Raw genomic sequence first — 19,394 nt, forward strand, 5'->3', positions numbered from 1 at the left:
GCTGGCGCAATGGTTGGCCTGCTATAAGGCACTGCCATAGCTCAAACTGATATCAACTGTGTTTTTTAAAATAGGAACCCCATTTTTTATTACATATTCGTGTAATACGTAATATCTTAGAAGAAAGATTAAGAAAAGGCAAACCTACGTTTCTAGCATTTGTAGACTTAGAGAAAGCTTTTGACAATGTTGACTGGAATACTCTCTTTCAAATTCTAAAGGTGGCAGGGGTAAAATACAGAGAGCGAAAGGCTATTTACAATTTGTACAGAAACCAGATAGCAGTTATAAGAGTCGAGGGACATGAAAGGGAAGCAGTGGTTGGGAAGGGAGTAAGACAGGGTTGTAGCCTCTCCCCAATGTTGTTCAATCTGTATATTGAGCAAGCAGTAAAGGAAACAAAAGAAAAATTCGGAGTAGGTATTAAAATTCATGGAGAAGAAATAAAAACTTTGAGGTTCGCCGATGACATTGTAATTCTGTCAGAGACAGCAAAGGACTTGGAAGAGCAGTTGAATGGAATGGACAGTGTCTTGAAAGGAGGATATAAGATGAACATCAACAAAAGCAAAACAAGGATAATGGAATGTAGTCTAATTAAGTCGGGTGATGCTGAGGGAATTAGATTAGGAAATGAGGCACTTAAAGTAGTAAAGGAGTTTTGCTATTTGAGGAGCAAAATAACTGATGATGGTCGAAGTAGAGAGGATATAAAATGTAGGCTGGCAATGGCAAGGAAAGCGTTTCTGAAGAAGAGAAATTTGTTAACATTTAGTATTGATTTAAGTGTCAGGAAGTCATTTCTGAAAGTATTCGTATGGAGTGTAGCCATGTATGGAAGTGAAACATGGACGATAAATAGTTTGGACAAGAAGAGAATAGAAGCTTTCAAAATGTGGTGCTACAGAAGAATGCAGAAGATTAGATGGGTAGATCACATAACTAATGAGGAAGTATTGAATAGGATTGGGGAGAAGAGAAGTTTGTGGCACAACTTGACCAGAAGAAGGGATCGGTTGGTAGGACATGTTCTGAGGCATCAAGGGATCACCAATTTAGTATTGGAGGGCAGCGTGGAGGGTAAAAATCGTAGAGGGAGACCAAGAGATGAATACACTAAGCAGATTCAGAAGGATGTAGGTTGCAGTAGGTACTGGGAGATGAAAAAGCTTGCACAGGATAGAGTAGCATGGAGAGCTGCATCAAACCAGTCTCAGGACTGAAGACCACAACAACAACAACGTAAAGAAATATGAATGTTTTAGTTGGACCACTTTTTTCGCTTTGTGATAGATGGCGCTGTAATAGTCACAAACATATGTCTCATAATTTTAGACGAACAGTTGGTAACAGGTAGGTTTTTTAAATTAAAATACAGAACGTAGGTACATTTGAACATTTTATTTCGGTTGTTCCAATGTGATACATGTACCTTTGTGTACTTATCATTTCTGAGAATGCATGTTGTTACGGCGTGATTACCTGTGAATACCACATTAATGCAATAAATGCTCAAAATGATGTCTGTCAACCTCAATGCCTTTGGCAATACGTGTAACAACATTCCTCTCAACAGTGAGTAGTTCGCCTTCCGTAATGTTCGCACATGCATTGACAATGCACTGACGCATGTTGTCAGGCATTGTCGGTGGATCACGATAGCAAATATCCTTCAACTTTCCCCACAGAAAGAAATCCGGGGACGTCAGATCCGGTGAACGTGCGGGCAATGGTATGGTGCTTTGACGACCAATTAACCTGTCATGAAATATGCTATTCAATACTGCTTCAACCGCACACAAACTATGTGCCGGACATCCACCATTTTGGAGGTTTCATCGCCATTCTGTCATGCAGTGAAACATCTAGTAGTAACATTGGTAGAACATTACGCAGGAAATCAGCATACATTGCACCATTTAAATTTCCATCGATAAAATGGGGGCCAATTATCCTTCCTCCCTTAATGCCACACCATACATTAACCTGCCAAGGTCGCTGCTGTTCCACTTGTCACTGCCATCGTAGATTTTCCGTTGCCCAATAGTGAATATTATGGCGGTTTAGGTTACCGCTGTTGGTGAATGATGCTTCATCGCTAAATAGAACGCATGCAAAAAATCTTTCATCATCCCGTAATTTCTCTTATGCCCAGTGGCAGAACTGTACATGACATCCAAAGTCATCGCCATGCAATTCCTGGCGCATAGAAATATGGTACGGGTGCAATCGATGTTGATGTAGCATTCTCAACACCGACGTTTTTGAGATTCCCAATTCTCGCGCAATTTGTCTGCTACTGATGTGTGGATAAGCTGCCCCAGCAGCTAAAACACCTACTAGGGCATCATCATTTGTTGCAGGTCGTGGTTGATGTTTCACATGTTGCTGGACACTTCCTGTTTCCTTAAATAATGTAACTATCTGGCAAATGGTCCGGACACTTCGATGATGTCGTCCAGGATACCGAGCAGCATACATAGCACACGCCCCTTGGGCATTTTGATCACAATAGCCATACATCAACACGATATCGACCTTTTCCGCAATTGGTAAACGGTCCATTTTAACACGGGTAATGTATCATGAAGCAAATACCGTCCGCACTGGCGGAATGTTACGTGATACCACATACTTATATGTTTGTGACTATTACAGCAGCTGGCCGGAGTGGCCGAGCGGTGCTAGGCGCTACAGTCTGGAAACGCGCGACCGCTACGGTCGCAGGTTCGAATCCTGCCTCGGGCATGGATGTGTGTGATGTCCTTAGGTTAGTTAGGTTTAAGTAGTTCTAAGTTCTAGGGGACTGATGGCCTCAGAAGTTAAGTCCCATAGTGCTCAGAGCCATTTGAACCATTTTTGACTATTACAGCCCCATCTATCAAAAAGCGAAAAAAGTGGTCCAGCTAAAACATTCATATTTCTTTACGTACTACATGAATATGTAATAAAAAATGGGGGTTCCTATTTTTAAAAAACGCAGTTGATATGAGTTTGACCTATGGCAGCGCTATCTAGCAGGCCAACCATAGCGCTATCTGGTTTCTGCCTTCAAGCTAGACGAATTTTGTTCTTTGGTAGTTTTTTCATTTGATGCTTATTTCGTGAGATATTTGGCCCGGTCACTATCAATGGACCACCCTGTAGAAAGCTGTGGATTGCTGTGTTATAAAGGTTAAATTATGTGTTTGTATTGGTAGCACTGTCAAAAATAGTATCGTATCTTTTCATAGTATAAACATGCTTTGTATATCGAAGTGCTAACGTTTTTACGAGGAAAAGTGACGAATAGACTGGTAAATCTCTCAAAAAGTATGACTCCAAAATGAAGTGTTTTTAAGAAATGTGGGTTTCATGGTAATAAATTTTTGAATAAAGAGAAACATTGTGTTCAGCATGTGGTGTGTGAAGTTACAGACAATGAAATACTGGCAAACTCATGAGTATCTAGCGAAACACCCATTAGTGCTTCAAAGATTAAAATGAAACATAGTGATAACACAGTTATCTCAAAACAAAACCCATATATACGGTAGGTTAGGTTATATTCTGATACATTTACACATCCTAACAGGGGTGTTATGTGAATGTGTGTGCTGTATGTATGTGGAGGGCCAGTTAGCTTACATGAAGACATTGAGGTATCAAATGGACTAGCCAGGAAACTTATCATTAATTCTGCCAGTTGTAAATATACTCATTCATTTTGGAGTTCTGATAAGTGTAAAGATAATTATTTTAAAATAAATATTAGGTGGTTTTATGGATTGAGAGCTATTGGCAAAGGACACACTGCAGCAGAAACAATGTGTGTCGTGATGTATATGCCACGCCCACTTTGTAAAATAGACAAGTATGCAGGATTTATTGGAGCTGCTGTGAGATCTGGTGCATGTGAGTCAATTAAGGGTGCTGCAAATGAAGCTGCTGTAATAAACGATGGTATGATTGACATATCAGTAGCTTTTGGGGCACTTGGTAGAAGCGCAGCTGCAGTTCTAAGAATTCTGTTGCTACAGTGACCAGTGTGGATACTGGAAAGCTAATAGATTCCAGATTTTAACCAAACATTGTTATAAGTATAAATCAGGGAATGAAGAAGGGCATATTTGTGACAGAAATTATGAAGGACAACTAGTCGTACGGAGGCCCGTGCAGCTGTTGAAATTTATAATCGATCTGTAAATTAAAGGGGAGTGTGTTACACTAAGTTCTTAGGTTATGCAGACTCAAATGCATATAACAGTGTAGTAGCCACTCAGCCTTATGGTGAGAAGCTTGTCACAGAAATGGAATATGTTGGTCATGCCCAGAAAAGGATGGGTACCAGATTGAGGAAGTTGAAACAAAGTTTGAGAGACAAGACACTTTCAGGTGGTAAGACCATATGAAGCAGGCTGACTGACAACATGATTGATGAACTACAACAGTATTATGAGATTGCCATTAGAAATAATACTGAGGATTTGTTGAAAATGAAGCAGGCAGTATGGGCTACCTTCTTCCAGAGACTGTCAGCTGATGATAAACCAGTACACCATCTTTGCCCTCCTGGATCTGGTTCATGGTGCAATTACCGCAATGCCCAGTACTCAAACAGGTCATACAGCCATAAACATTCTATCCCAGCAGCAGTTGTGGATATCATAAAACCTGTTTACAGAGACCTGGCAATCCTGAATTATTGAAGAAGTGTCTGCATTGTCAGACTCAAAATCCCAATGAGTCGTTCAATAATCTTATAGTGTCAGTGTCATCGTAACTGCCGTCTGCGTCACATCTGCTGTGCAGCGAGCTACGCTAATTTAAGTATTAACTCTATTTTTCTTACTTGTCACTTCTTCTTCCGTGTGTTTTTGCTTTTAGGAAGCTTTAATTGTCGAGTGCTAGTAATAGTGTTCCATAGATTTTGTGTTTGTTTTGAATACAGTCAGAGAGAGTCCGTTTAGTCAGCCATAGTGCCAGTAGTGCTAGTGTTTGTTTTGAATACAGTCCAGAGACAGGTAGTGCTATTTTCATTGTTTTCTACAGGAAGTGTCTAGTAACCACAGTTTAGCCAACTATCAGCCGCCTTTAGTGAATTAGCAGTCTAGTTATAAGTTGATTAACTCTCTACAGTAAATTGGTTTCTTAGGATGGATAGGATGCGAGACTGCTGTGTACGGACACAGGAGGAGCTGGCCACTGTTCGCGAACAGCTGAACGTGTTGATGGCCGCGGTTAGCCGTCTTCAAGCAGTGGTGAGTCTGGTGCGTTGCATGGTACACCCCAGGTGTTACATGCTTCACCCACTGACCCTGCTGTCGACACATCTTTGCGGGTACCGGGCGCGATTGGGCCACCCTCTTCCCAAGGGGAGTGGCGGGTTCAGCGGCGTTCGCGGCGCACGAGGCGGAGGGTCAGTGTGGAGGCTGGCCATGTGGCATCGCCCGTTCTGCCTGTGAGTGGACATGTGGCCACTCCTTCAGCAAGGTCCGAGCAGGCACATGGGGGGAGGGGTTTATTAGTTATTGGGAGCTCCAACGTTAGGCGGGTGATGGAGCCCCTTAGGGAAATAGCGAAAAGGTCAGGGAAGAAGGTCAGTGTTCACTCTGTCTGCTTGCCGGGGGTCTCATCCGAGATGTGGAGGAGGCCGTGCCGGCAGTGATAGAGAGCACTGGGTGCACCCGACTGCAAATTGTTGCTCATGTCGGCACCAATGACTCCTGCCGTCTGGGTTCAGAGGTCATCCTCAGTTCGTACAGGCGGTTAGTGGAGTTGTTGAAGGCGGAAAGCCTCGCGGGGTGGAATCTGAACTAGCTATTTGTAGTATCATTCCCAGAACCGATAGTGGTGGTCCTCTGGTTTGGAGCCGAGTGGAAGGCTTAAACCAGGGACTCAGACGATTCTGCGGAGATCTGGGGTGCAAATTTCTCGACCTCCGCTATTGGGTGGCGAAGTGTAGGGTCCCCCTGAATAGGTCATGCGTGCACTACATGCAGGAAGCGGCTACAAGGGTAGCAGAGTATATGTGGAGTGCACATGTGGGTTTTTTAGGTTAGAGAATTCCCTCCCTAGGCCCGACAAGACACCTCCTGAGATGCGGCAAGGTAGGAGTAGACAAAATGCAACAGGGAATAACAATACTAATGTGCTAATAGTAAACTGCAGGAGCGTCTATTGAAAGGTCCCAGAACTGCTCTCATTAATAAGCGGTCACAATGCCCACATAGTACTAGGGACAGAAAGTTGGCTGAAACCAGATGTAAACAGTAATGAAATTCTAAACTCAGATTGGAATGTATAGCGGAGAGACAGGCTGGACAGTGAAGGGGGAGGCATGTTTAAAGTGATAAGAAGTGCAATAGTATCGAAGGAAATTGACGGAGATCCGAAATGTGAAATAATTTGGGTGAAGGTCACGGTTAAAGCAGGCTCAGACATGGTAATTGGATGTCTCTATAGGCCCCCTGGCTCAGCAGCTGTTGTGGCTGAGCACCTGAAGGATAATTTGGAAAATATTTCGAGTAGATTTGCCCAACATGTTATAGTTCTGGGTGGAAATTTTAATTTGCCGGATATAGACTGGGAGACTCAAACTTTCATAACGGGTGGCAGGGACAAAGAATCCAGTGAAATTTTTTAAAAGCTTTATCTGAAAACTACCTTGAGCAGTTAAACAGAGAACCGACTCGTGGCGATAACATATTAGACCTTCTAGTGACAAACAGACCCGAACTATTTGAAACAGTTAACGCAGAACAGGGAATCAGTGATCATAAAGCGGTTACTGCATTGATGATTTCAGCCGTAAATAGAAATATTAAAAAAGGTACTAAGATTTTTCTAGTTAGCAAAAGTGACAAAAATCAGATTTCAGAGTACCTGATGGCTCAACACAAAAGTTTTGTTTTAAGTACAGATGGTGTAGAGGATCAGTGGACAAAGTTCAAAACCATCGTACAATATGCGTTAGATGAGTATGTGCCAAGCAAGATCGTAAGAGATGGAAAGAAGCCAGCGTGGTACAACAACCGAGTTAGAAAACTGCTGCGGAAGCAAAGGGAACTTCACAGCAAACATAAACATAGCCAACACCTTGTAGACAAACAAAAATTACGCGAAGCGAAATGTAATGTGAGGAAGGCCATGCGAGAGGCGTTAAATGAATTCGAAAGTAAAGTTCTATGTACTGACTTGGCAGAAAATCCTAAGAAATTTTGCTCTTATGTCAAAGCGGTAGGTGGATCAAAACAAAATGTCCAGACACTCTGTGACCAAAAAGGTACTGAAACAGAGGATGATGGACTAAAGGCCGAAATACTAAATGTCTTTTTCCAAAGCTGTTTCACAGAGGAAGACTGCCCTGTAGTTCCTTCTCTAGATTGTCGCACAGATGACAAAATGGTAGATATTGAAATAGATGACCGAGGGATAGAGAAACAATTAAAATCACTCAAAAGAGGAAAGGCCGCTGGACCTGATGGGATACCAGTTCAGTTTTACACAGAGTATGTGAAGGAACTTGCCCTCATTCTTGCAGCAGTGTACCGTAGGTCTCTACAAGAGCGTAGCGTTCCAAAGAATTGGAAAAGGGCACAGGTCATCCCTGTTTTCAAGAAGGGATGTCGAACAGATGTGCAGAACTATAGACCTATATCTCTAACGTCGATCAGTAGTAGAATTTTAGAACATGTATGATGTTCGAGTATTATGACTTTTCTGTAAACTAGAAATCTACCCTGTAGGAATCAGCATGGGTTTCGAAAAAGACGATCGGGTGAAACCCAGCTCGCGCTATTCGTCCACGAGACTCAGAGGGCCATAGACACGGGTTCCCACGTAGATGCTGTGTTTCTTGACTTCCGCAAGGCGTTCGATACAGTTCCCCGCAATCGTTTAATGAACAAAGTAAGAGCATCTGGACTATCAGACCAATTATGTGATTGGATTGAAGAGTTGCTAGATAACAGAACGCAGCATGTCATTCTCAATGGAGAGAAGTCTTCCGAAGTAAGAGTGATTTCAGGTGTGCTGCAGGGGAGTGTCGTAGGACCGTTGCTATTCACAATATACATAAATGACCTTGTGAATGACATCGGAAGTTCACTGAGGCTTTTTGCGGATGATGCTGTGGTATATCGAGAGGTTGCAACATTGGAAAATTGTACTGAAATGCAGGATGATCTGCACCGAATTGATGCATGGTGCAGGGAATGACAATTGAATCTCAATGTAGACAAGTGTAATGTACTGCGAATACATAGAAAGAAAGATCCCATATCATTTAGCTACAATATAGCAGGTCAGCAATTGGAAGCAGTTAATTCCATAAATTATCTGGGAGTATGCATTAGGAGTGATTTAAAATGGAATGATCATATAAAGTTGATCGTCGGTAAATCAGATGTCAGACTGAGATTCATTGAAAGAATCCTAAGGAAATGCAATCCGAAAACAAAGGAATTAGGTTACAGTACACTTGTTCGCCCACTGTTTGAATACTGCTCAGCAGTGTGGGGTCCGTATCAGATAGGGTTGATAGAAGAGATAGAGAAGATCCAACAGAGAGCAGCATGCTTCGTTATAGGATCATTTAGTAATCATGAAAGCATTACGGAGATGTTAGATAAACTCCAGTGGAAGATTCTGCGGGAGAGACGCTCAGTAGCTCGGTACAGGCTTTTGTTGAAGTTTCGAGAACATACCTTCACCGAGGAGTCAAGCAGTATATTGCTCCCTCCTACGTATATCTCGCGAAGAGACCATGAGGATAAAATGAGAGAGATTAGAGCCCGCACAGAGGCATACCGACAATCCTTCTTTCCACGAACAATACGAGACTGGAATAGAAGGGAGAACCAATAGAGGTACTCAAGGTACCCTACACCGTCAGGTGGCTTGAGGAGTATGGATGTAGATGTAGACCAAAAAATGATTTTCTTGTAATGAAGACACTAAAGTGGGGGTCAGTCATGCTGTTATTGCTTTTAATGATGGCAACATTGGTAGCGTGAAAGTGCTACAACATATGGGAATTAATTCTGGAGCAAACTGCATCAGAGAATTTGAATGGATGGACAAGGTTTGTACTGGTAAAGCAGAGTATGCAGCACAGTTGGCCACTACGGAGTCCAGAAAGAAGAAAACAAGAAAAAACTTAAAAAAGATCAAGAGGATGATATACAGTATGGTGCAGGGTGCTTCTGAGTGACTAAAAATAAAATGTTAAGCATATATTGAGTTACAGTCTATTAAAACTTTAATAACTCTTCCTGAAAATTTACATTTTCTCTTGCATTTTTCCCTAAATCTCAGAAACTAGTTCGAGTAGCGAATTCAAATTTTCAGGGAGTAATAACATACGTATCCTGAGTCTTCTGAACTAAAAGAAGAACATAATGTTATGTATAAATAAAATGATTTAGAATAACATACAAAAAAGTACACAAAATTTTAACTGTGTAATTAAAAAATTGTATTTCCAAAAGCAGTGGCTGAAATGCAATTATTGTAAGACTCAGAACATATAGTTTAATGTCCTGTAAAAGTTTCTTGTCAATGGCTACAGTTGTTCCTGAAATACGGGGAAGTTAAGTCACTAAATTTAACATTGTCAGGATAGGGCGTTCAAACTCCCCTTAATGCACGTTTTCTCCTTCCTCCACTTGGTGAGCAACACATTTATAGTATTTTCACAACAGCAGTAGCTATTTTCTTACAATTTCTTTTTGCAGGCATACCATGTCCCGGGCTTCAAGGGATGCGTGGGATTTATTACCTCAATGAGTGAACACTTCTGTGGCACGTGCAACCATTTGCGGATAACAGCTGATGGCAATTTGGAGGTGTGTCTCTTTGGGAATTCAGAGATATCTCTCAGGTGAGTGATGAAACATAGAATAATCATGTCCAAGTGAAAATTCATGCGAGGAAACCATAAAATTACTAGAAGACTGACAGACTGATCAGTATTTTACCTCCAGGAGGTGAAATTCCAAAACTTCTTATAGACACATTCGTTCCTCTTGTCCTCACATTAGTCGTGGAGTCCGAGTGACCTTTCAGACCTTCAGGAACTTATCCCTCTTTCCTCTCTCATGAAGGAACTGATAGTTCCAAATGCTGAGTATAGAATAATACTTTCAAACTGTTTGCCATGCACATTAGGTATGTGGTTGGTATATGGAAGAGATAAACTGCAGTTAAATCCAGCAGGTATGAAATGAGTTATCTTTTCTTGAAGTTTTCAGCTTGCACCCTCCTCTCTCCAAGACATACAAACCAGATACCTCTAACTAAATAATTTGTGAGTATATATAATTTGCCTCTGTCAACATCATGTTACACTAACCTATTTGTGAGATTAAATTAAAGGAAAGTAATCAGGACTGGAAATTATGTAAAGACATTTTTAGCTATGTCCCTAGGTTTTAATAAAGTTGACACAGTATTTCTGTCCATGTGATGGTAACTATGATTTGCCAGCCACCGTTGCCGAGCGGTTCTAGGCACTTCAGTCCAGAACCGCGCGACTGCTATGGTCGCAGGTTTGAATCCTGCCTTGGCTCAGATGTTAAGTCCCATAGTGCCCAGAGCCATTTGAACTGTGATTCATGATTATCAGAGTCTATATGTTCCAAATAAAAATTGGAACTTCATGTGTATAAATGTACAAATTATTAGACAATGGGACCAACAACTGACACTTTTAAATTGATGACTAGACTAAGAGATTAATAATAGGAAAAATACTGCAAGATACTTGGCGATAAGTTTGTTTCAGGACAAGGTAAGGGGGGTGGGGGGTGGGAAGAATCAGCTCTCTCTTTGTGAGCATACCAGAAATCCTTTATCAACCCAAGGTAAAATAAGATATAAAAATACAGGGTCAAACAACTAATTTAAGTATCTTAAAAACCAAATGACTAATAAAATTGGAAGCTAAGAAAAGTAAGTTCGTAGTAAGTAGGGTGAAACACAGGGGGCTGCAACTTATTGACATTGTTGTTTGACTTGTCTATCAAAGAAAAAAGAAATGGATCAAAACAAAATAAAAGTGAGAATGGAAATGTATCAGAAGCAGATAGGAATAAGCAAGGAACATATTCTTTAATAAATAAAAAAAAAAGAAACTGACATGTGAGGCAGATGTTCCTACAATTTTATGTTCAAAGCACAGCAGTCTGTGAAAGCAAAATATTTATGACATTGAAAAAAGAAAATCAGTGAGTGAAAAGTGTGTGTAGGTGAATTGTGGTGAAAGACTGGATATTGGAACTTCTGTTAGGCTGCCCAGTATTAGTTAACTTGGTAGTAAAGGAGCAAGTTTGCAAGGGCAGATAACTGTTTGGCTACGTAAAATAGAGTGGGAGTATGGAAAAGCTAGTCCAAGATAGGATGAAAAAGATAACAGCAACTTAAAAAATGAATTGATAAGTTACCATGAACCCCATTCCAATCTAGTGAATGCAGTGGTTGACAATATCTTGTGACATTTGCCTATAAGGCTCAAACAATAATTGCTAAATAAAAATACAAAATGTTGACAAGACTGTATCTAAGCTGTCACTCTCTTTTGAAACAAGGGTGTTTAAACCAACAAACACGCAGGAAAGCAGGGACAACTCGCACACTAGAGAAGGATGGGCAGTATCATTGAAGGAGTGAGCATAAACCGTGTGGAATATGTGTGGTACAAGAAATGATAGTAAGAAAAAAAAAGAAGAAGAAGAAGAAGAGGAAAAATGTTGATTTGGAAACAAGGGAATAAAAATTTGCCACGTGAAGAGACAAAATGGTACTGTGCTGATGAGTGTGTACAAGTGGTGATATACAATATACATTGATAAAGGAACTCTGCATTGGGCCCAGAAGACCACGCAATGCTCTTCGAGAGATGTCCTCTACTATATATCTATGGAGAGTTAGGGGATCAGTATACAACTCTCCAGGCTGTTATCAACTTCCAGAAGTTGAAGACACTACTTCTCACTTGAGTAGCTCCTCAGCTGGAACTACAAGCAGAGTGTACCCTATTCCAGTCTGTCCACCGAGCAGAATTTCCCTGCTCTACAAGGAATTGAACCTGATCCCTTTCTATGGCACGCCTGTGGCATACTGACTGCATAGCTGTGGCAAGAGTCATAATATACACTTGTGAACAATTGAGTTATAACTATTCTGTTTATTGGGGAGAGAGTATGTATATTTCCAACGTGAATGAAATAGTTTAGTGTATCGTAACTGGAATGTATTCAGACCTCGTACTTGTCTGAGAGCGCAGTGTCTTAGACACTTGTAGTGTTTGTCTTAGCATGAACTAACTGGTGAGCCTTAATTTCTAGTATTTTTAATTATATATCATTACTGGTGCCTCTGGCACTTATGTGTTGCAATAGCAATAGGTTGCAATAGCAAACATTGAGTCAACCATGGTTTTTGGATTAGAAGTAGAGGTCAGCTGGGTTGACAGTGGGAATAGAGTGATGGGAAGTGGACAATAAGCAGTTATATTGAAGGGTGCATTATTTGATATGTTAAGGTTAATTACAAAACGTGGATTGGAGAATTTTTCACGTTGAGCAGAAGTAAGTTTACAGGACCAGATGTCAAATTACACATGATCAGTGTGAATCCCTATAGTCAGCATGAACACTGGCACACAGAATAATTTATAGGTAGTCTTGCTGTATATAAAAAATCAGATTTGTGCTGAACTGTCATGAACAAACTGTCACTTCTCTGGAATAAATAGACTCTGATTTGTTAATTACATCTGTGTAAAGGAAAAATATAGGAAAACATAGATTGCTGCTTACTGTAAAGGAGACATGTTACATTGTAGACAAGCACAATTAAAGAGGCACTTACATAAAGCTTTCGGGCACAGCCTTCATCAGCAAAAGAGATACAGAGAAACACACACATTCATACACACAGGCAAGCACATGTCACACACATATGACTGTCAACTCCAGCAGCTTGCCCCTAGCTGCTGGACTTGGGAGTTTTTTTTTTTTTTTTTCTCTGTGTGTGTGTGTGTGCGTGCATGCGTGCGCGCGCAGTAGGTTTGCTTGTGTGTTGTGCCTGTGTGCAACTTTGTTTTCTTTACGGTAAATAGTGATCTATCTTTCCCTGCACTGTTGATATTCCTACCTGGAATTTCCATTGTTTAATCAGTGTAAATAAGAAGGACACAGTTACATATATTCTGTCACTTGAAGACTAATACATGAAGTCAGTGGACATTATTTTTTATTGCAGGGGATCTTTGTCACCACTAATTATTAATTTTGTGTTCCAGTTAATTAGACATGGTTTCATCCTTTCCTGGATGTGCTCTTTTTGTTAAATCTTCCTTCAAAAGATCTGATTTACTTCAAATTAATAAACCTGAGTATTCTGAAAAAGGAGGTGCAGCTTACAGCTGCAGTGTGACAGTTGATCACAGGGTGATTTTATCACTGCCATATCGTCGGTACCCATGGCTCGAGACACTTATTCTATAAGGGTGTGTAGTCATTGGGCTTTCTTGTACCACAGTGTCAAAGGTGTACTGTGAGCAGATTTATTCAAGGAAAATACTACCACAGTCAGCAGAGTGAACTGCTATGGGCAACAGGATATCATTGACAGGGGTTACCACTGACTAGCATGGCTTTAGCAGCGAACAGGTGGGCCACAATGTAGCAAATGACTCACCAACTCAGTGACAGTCAATAAACAGTAACCATTCATGCCACTGGGAACTGTCACCTCTTTGTGGGATACAAACATGCAATCTGCACACTGCTCGTCACACTTACAAAGATTAGCATTGGTTCGGAACAGCACCAGGGGATGCTCGAAGCATGCAGGAAGGTCGTCTGTCTGATGATTTGCGGTACATATTGCCAAGGTGGCAGGGAGCAAAATAAGGAGTGATCAAAAAACTTCCATTTGAAGGCTGCATAGTTCAGATCAGTATGCCACACACACACACACACACACACACACACACACACACACACACACACATATCCATCCGCACATATGCCCTGCTTGTGTCTGTATATGTGCGGATGGATATATGTGTGTGTGTGTGTGTGCGAGTGTATACCTGTCCTTTTTCCCCCCTAAGGTAAATCTTTCCACTCCCAGGATTGGAATGACTCCTTACCCTCTCCCTTAAAACCCACATCCTTTCGTCTTTCCCTCTCCTTCCCTCTTTCCTGATGAAGCAACTGTGGGTTGCGAAAGCTTGAATTTTGTGTGTGTGTTTGTTTGTGTGTCTATCATCATATCAACGCTTTCGTTTGGTAAGTTACATCCTCTTTGTTTTTAGATATATTTTTCCCATTTGGAATGTTTCCCTGTATTATATTATATATCAGTGCTTTCCTCTCCCACTACCATCCTGCAGACCTTGTCCACAAACAGATCTCCCAAGCAATACATTCCTCCCCACCCAACAACAATGTTACTACCCCCAGACCACACAGAAGCATCCCCCTTGTCACCCAATATTATCCTGGCCTCGAATACATCAACTAATTACTCCGCCACGGATATGAATTTCTCAAGTCAAGCCCTGAAATGAGATCATCCCTTGACAATATTCTCCCCACACCACCCAGAGTTGCCTTTTGCCGACCCCCTAACCTCCGTAACATTCTTGTCAAACCCTACAATATTCCCAGACCACCTTCTCTACCCAGCGGTTCCTACCCCTGTAACTGACCACGATGCAAAACCTGCCCCATGCATCCCCCCACAACCAACTACTCCAGCCCCGCTACTGGTAAAACATACACAACTCAAGGCAGGGCCACATGTGAGACAACACGTCATTTATCAGCTGACATGCCTGCACTGCACAGCCTTTTACATTGGTATGACGACAACTAAACTGGCTGAGCGCATGAATGGGCACAGACAAACTGTCCGCCTAGGAGATGTCCAATACCCAGTAGCGGAGCATGCTCTCCAGCATAATTCTAGGGACCTAGGAACCTGCTACACCATATGTGCCATTTGGCTTCTCCCACCCAACACCAGTACCTCGGAACTGCGGAGATGGGAACTTGCACTCCAACACATCCTTTCATCCCGCCATCCCCCTGGACTGAACCTACGTTAACCAACCTCACTCCCATTTACTCTTTAGTCTTCTCCTCTTTCCCTTTCCTCTTTAGCCATTCATGCATCTTTTCATCCTACATAGTTGCGTTTATCTTCCTACTATGTGCCTCTTTACTTCTGTATTCATCCTCCTCGGTTTGAAGCTGGCACAGTAATTACAGTAGAATATCTTTGGCTTCCCTCTGACATCCATGCCTCCATCTTTGCTACCCTCCCTGTTTACCTTTCCCCTGTTGCTTCATAACCTGGGTTGTGAATAACTGAATCCACTTTTCCTTCTTCCCCTTTTTTCCCCTCTCTCCTCCCTGATGAAGGAACGAAGTTCCGAAAGCTAGGATACGTCAATTTTCTGTTCTGTTTTGTGTATCTATCGGCTGTACTGAGCTGAGGTAAGTACTGGTCAGGCCCTCTATCTCTTTGTTAGTATTTGTTTCGTATATATAAACACACACACACACAGACAGGGTGATGCGTATTAACATTTAAAAACCTCCAAAGCACTGTAGATGACCCTGAGACAAGTAATTTAATACAAGACACATGGGATCACAAATGTTGGATACGATACAAATGTTGGGAAATGTGTCAAAAGCGAATGACAAATGTCACCAGATGACGTACCTTGCCATGCTTGCAGTGGTTGAGCCTCTCGGTCTGTCACACTTGATCATCCCAACCCAAGTCAAGTATTCATATCATTGTGGCTACAGACACACGTGTGCGACTTTAGTGATAGTGTTTAGGATTTGAGTCTTGCATCTGGCAGGCAGTATTTTTTCATTGTGTTAAACAATTATGTATTTATATTGAAGTTTATTATTTTATTTACTGGTCTTGCAGTTTCCTTGATTTCTTGCAAAGTACAGTACAATGAAAATCTACCACATTGCATAACAAGTAGATGAGTATAAACTTCAGAATAGCATCATCGCCATTAAATGACCTATGTTTTCTTTACTAACTAATGTCTGTAAACAAAAAGACAAGGGACAGAAGCAAAAAACACAAAGTCAGAACTGCTTTTGCTTGATTACAGCAGGGACAATAATTTTGTAACATCTACATTTACAACAGATCATATTTACAAAATGTTTTCGAAATTTGCTCTGTTTGCTCAAATGAAAGTATTGCACTGCTCAATCATTCCTTTACACTCAACCCCAACTGCTGCACATGCTGTGGGGTATGTCATCTGGTTACGTCATATGTTCAGTGTTTCTCACCAATTTTTGGGGTATTTTGAAATGTACAAAAAGGCAAATGCAGAAAGTTATCACATTTTGCTGCACATTACCTGCGTCACAGAAAAATAAAGTATACAAATCTACTCAGATTTGCCACTGAATTATTTTGTGCAAGCCTCACAATATTTCACCAACACAACTGTTCATCATCTTCAGGTAGTGGTGGGTCCTGTCATCACTGCTGCAAGATGTGGCTGGTGATATTCGCACAGCAGAATTGAAATTTGTCAGGCTAGAAGCAGGAGTACGAATGTGTGGACAGGCACTCCCAGCTGGATGGAAATTCCATTCATAGTAGCCTTCTGCTTATGTGTTGTGGGCAATGACTGCACTTCTGGACACTCGTGTGGTTAAAAGCTGAATTAACTCTCTGCAAGGTGCTGCATCAGGTCATACATCGGAGGATCTGGTTTCTACCGTTTTAATTTCATGGCAGTCAGTGCTGGATTCTGGGAAGTGCTTAATCAAAATTCCATATTCCTGTTGGTAAGATTGCCCATCGTATGGATACATGCCTCATTCTTAAAAACACAATCCTAGAGTGATGATGCTGAGGATAAAATTTCAGTCCTCTTGGGAAACGTGTGGTGCCCTGTATTCAGGCAGTGCTCTGCTACCACTAATTTACTGGGTGGCATTTTTGTCAGCGCTGTTGAACACAGTGTTCTTGCACAATGTGAGGTGTCTGCCCTATATAAGATTTCCCATAATGGCATCAGATCTTATATATGATCTGTGTTTTCTAAGGTCAAGATTGTCTTTAACTGAACACAAACAATTCCTTAGTTTTGCTGGTAGATGAAAAACACACTTGATTCTGTTTCTCTTAGCGATTCTTCCTATTTTTGAAAACATGCCACTGAAATATGGCAAAAAAGCCATTTGCAGTGCTTGTCTAAGTATCTTCATTTACATCCCTACAGTGAACTTGCTTTGCTCAGAACACATTTCAAATCTGTTTACAAGAATAAACATTCTGCTGGAACACTGTTCTTAGGTGTTACAGTTCACCAGGCAGACTGTCGGTATCTGAGATCACGTGTGCTCTATGTGCCAGGGAGTGTAAGACACTACCACATTGTGCAGGGTGACGGCAACTTTTGGACCGCAAATATAACTCTGCGTGTATCAGTTTTCAGTAGAGACTATGCCCCAGTGTTCTGTCAGATTTTCTTCTAACCGTGACATCCAAGAATGGTAAGCTGCTATCTTTTTGTACTTCCACAGTGAACTGAATATTCAGATGGAGCGAGTGCAAATGCTGCAGGAACATAGGTAGTGTCTGTATTATGTGGGCCACACCACAAATGTCTCTTCAGCATTCTGCCAGAAGGAGGAATGTTGGATATTTACTAAGGGAAATAGAGGATCTCCCATGGGAACACTGTCCACTTGATCAAAGTAGTTGGTGTTACATAAGAAATAGGATGAGGTATGCACATGTTTAAACAGCACCACAATTTCTTTCTCAAACTTGCTGCTAATAACCTCTAATGAGGGCTGCAGGGGCACTTTTGTAAGTAATGATATAACATTTGAGCTAACTAAAAGATCTGAAAGTTCTAGTTTAAGCGTCTTCAGGTATTCTATGAAATCCTCTGAATTCTAAATATGATGGTCATAGTCATCCACATGATAAATTTCAAAGCTGTCACGTGGAAATTGCCAGTTGCATCTTGCAGCAGTGATGGTGGAAATCACCACCACCTGAAGATGCCAAAACGTTGTGTCACTGAAATATTGAGGGAGGGACTTGCATAATGTTATCTGGTGGGGAACCCAAAGTGTTTTTGCAACAGATCTATCAGGCAAGCCTGAAAATTCACATATACTCCAAGCAGTAAGTACCTGTTGTAAAATGGTCATATTAGTGAGCTTGGCAATTAATTAACAGTTTATCAATAAATTTGGCTTCATTTTGCAAGAAATTGTGCTGTGTTCCACTACTCCCTCTTCAACAAAACTAATGTCAGTTTCTGCTCCACCTCTTCAGCCCGAGATCCTATGTATACTCTTGAGCATTTGTGTAAGATACCTGTTTATTTACAAAAATAAAAGTAACTTCTATCATGACTTTCCCATTTTGTCCAGTGGGTTTGTTATCCTGCTGTTGCCTACTGCAAACTACAAGATTACTGTTGAAGATTTCTGCAAAGTTTTTCTTCCTTTTTAGTGTACCAACATTTCACTGTGTGGTAATTGCCTGGTACTGTTTAACGGGTGTTTTAACTGTTGTTTCAGAGATGCAATACGAAGCAAATGCAGTGAGGATGACTTGCTTGCCATGATTGGGGCAGGAGTGAGTAGAAAGAAGAAACAACATGCTTAACAAGTCATAGCAAACATAAGAGCAAAATAGAACGAAAAACAACAGTGATAGATCCTGTGTTTTTTGTGTAAAATTGGATTTAATTTTTTATTTAGTATTCATTCTGATTAATGCCCATTGGTCAACAGTACATTTCAGCCCTAGAATTTGGTTCTGCAATGTCCACCAGATAACCATATATGGCTGTTGTAACTCCTTTATTGGACTTCAGAAGTTTTCCAGCAACAAATCTTTTTTTCTTTCTTTCTTTCTTTCTTTTTTTTCTTTTTTTTAAAAAAAAGCTAAAATGCAGAAAACATCATAAAGGAAACACTCACAGAAAAGCATCAGTGTCCTTGAAACAATGGAAACTCCAGTAGGAATATAAACAATGTTGGAAAAGACAGATTACTATTTACTGATGAAGGCTGTGGCTGAAAGCTTTATGTAAGTGTCTTTTAATTCTGCCCATCTGCAGCCTAAGGTATCTTCTTTATGGTAAGTAACAGTCTGTCTTTTCCTTCATTATTCATTAGTGTTCTTTGTTTTTATTGCTGTTTAGCAAGCATTGTGTGGTATATAAGGGATGCGAACAGCGTCAAATGTTGAATCATCACTCTGGAGGACATGAAGGTGCTGCATATTGGTGTGAGACAGCATTATCTGATGAGAGTTTGAAAGAAACCTCATTGTGGATGTCCATTTGGTCGCCTGGTTAAACCTTGCAACATCTGTATTTT

General features: G+C 40.9%; 1 protein-coding gene across 1 annotated transcript in view; it reads left to right on the forward strand.

Annotated features, from left to right (window-relative positions):
* LOC124802755 (molybdenum cofactor biosynthesis protein 1-like) overlaps positions 1-18,675 on the forward strand; it is a 54,779-nt gene extending 36,104 nt beyond the window's left edge. Inside the window, exons 6-7 of the mRNA XM_047263745.1 lie at positions 9,717-9,862; positions 18,588-18,675. Of these exons, the coding sequence (XP_047119701.1) occupies positions 9,717-9,862; positions 18,588-18,675 (234 nt within the window). The remainder of the gene's footprint in view (positions 1-9,716; positions 9,863-18,587) is intronic.
* Positions 18,676-19,394: the final 719 nt, after the last annotated feature.

Source organism: Schistocerca piceifrons, chromosome 1 (genome assembly GCF_021461385.2).
Source record: "Schistocerca piceifrons isolate TAMUIC-IGC-003096 chromosome 1, iqSchPice1.1, whole genome shotgun sequence".
In the NCBI taxonomy this organism is placed as follows: domain Eukaryota; kingdom Metazoa; phylum Arthropoda; class Insecta; order Orthoptera; family Acrididae; genus Schistocerca; species Schistocerca piceifrons.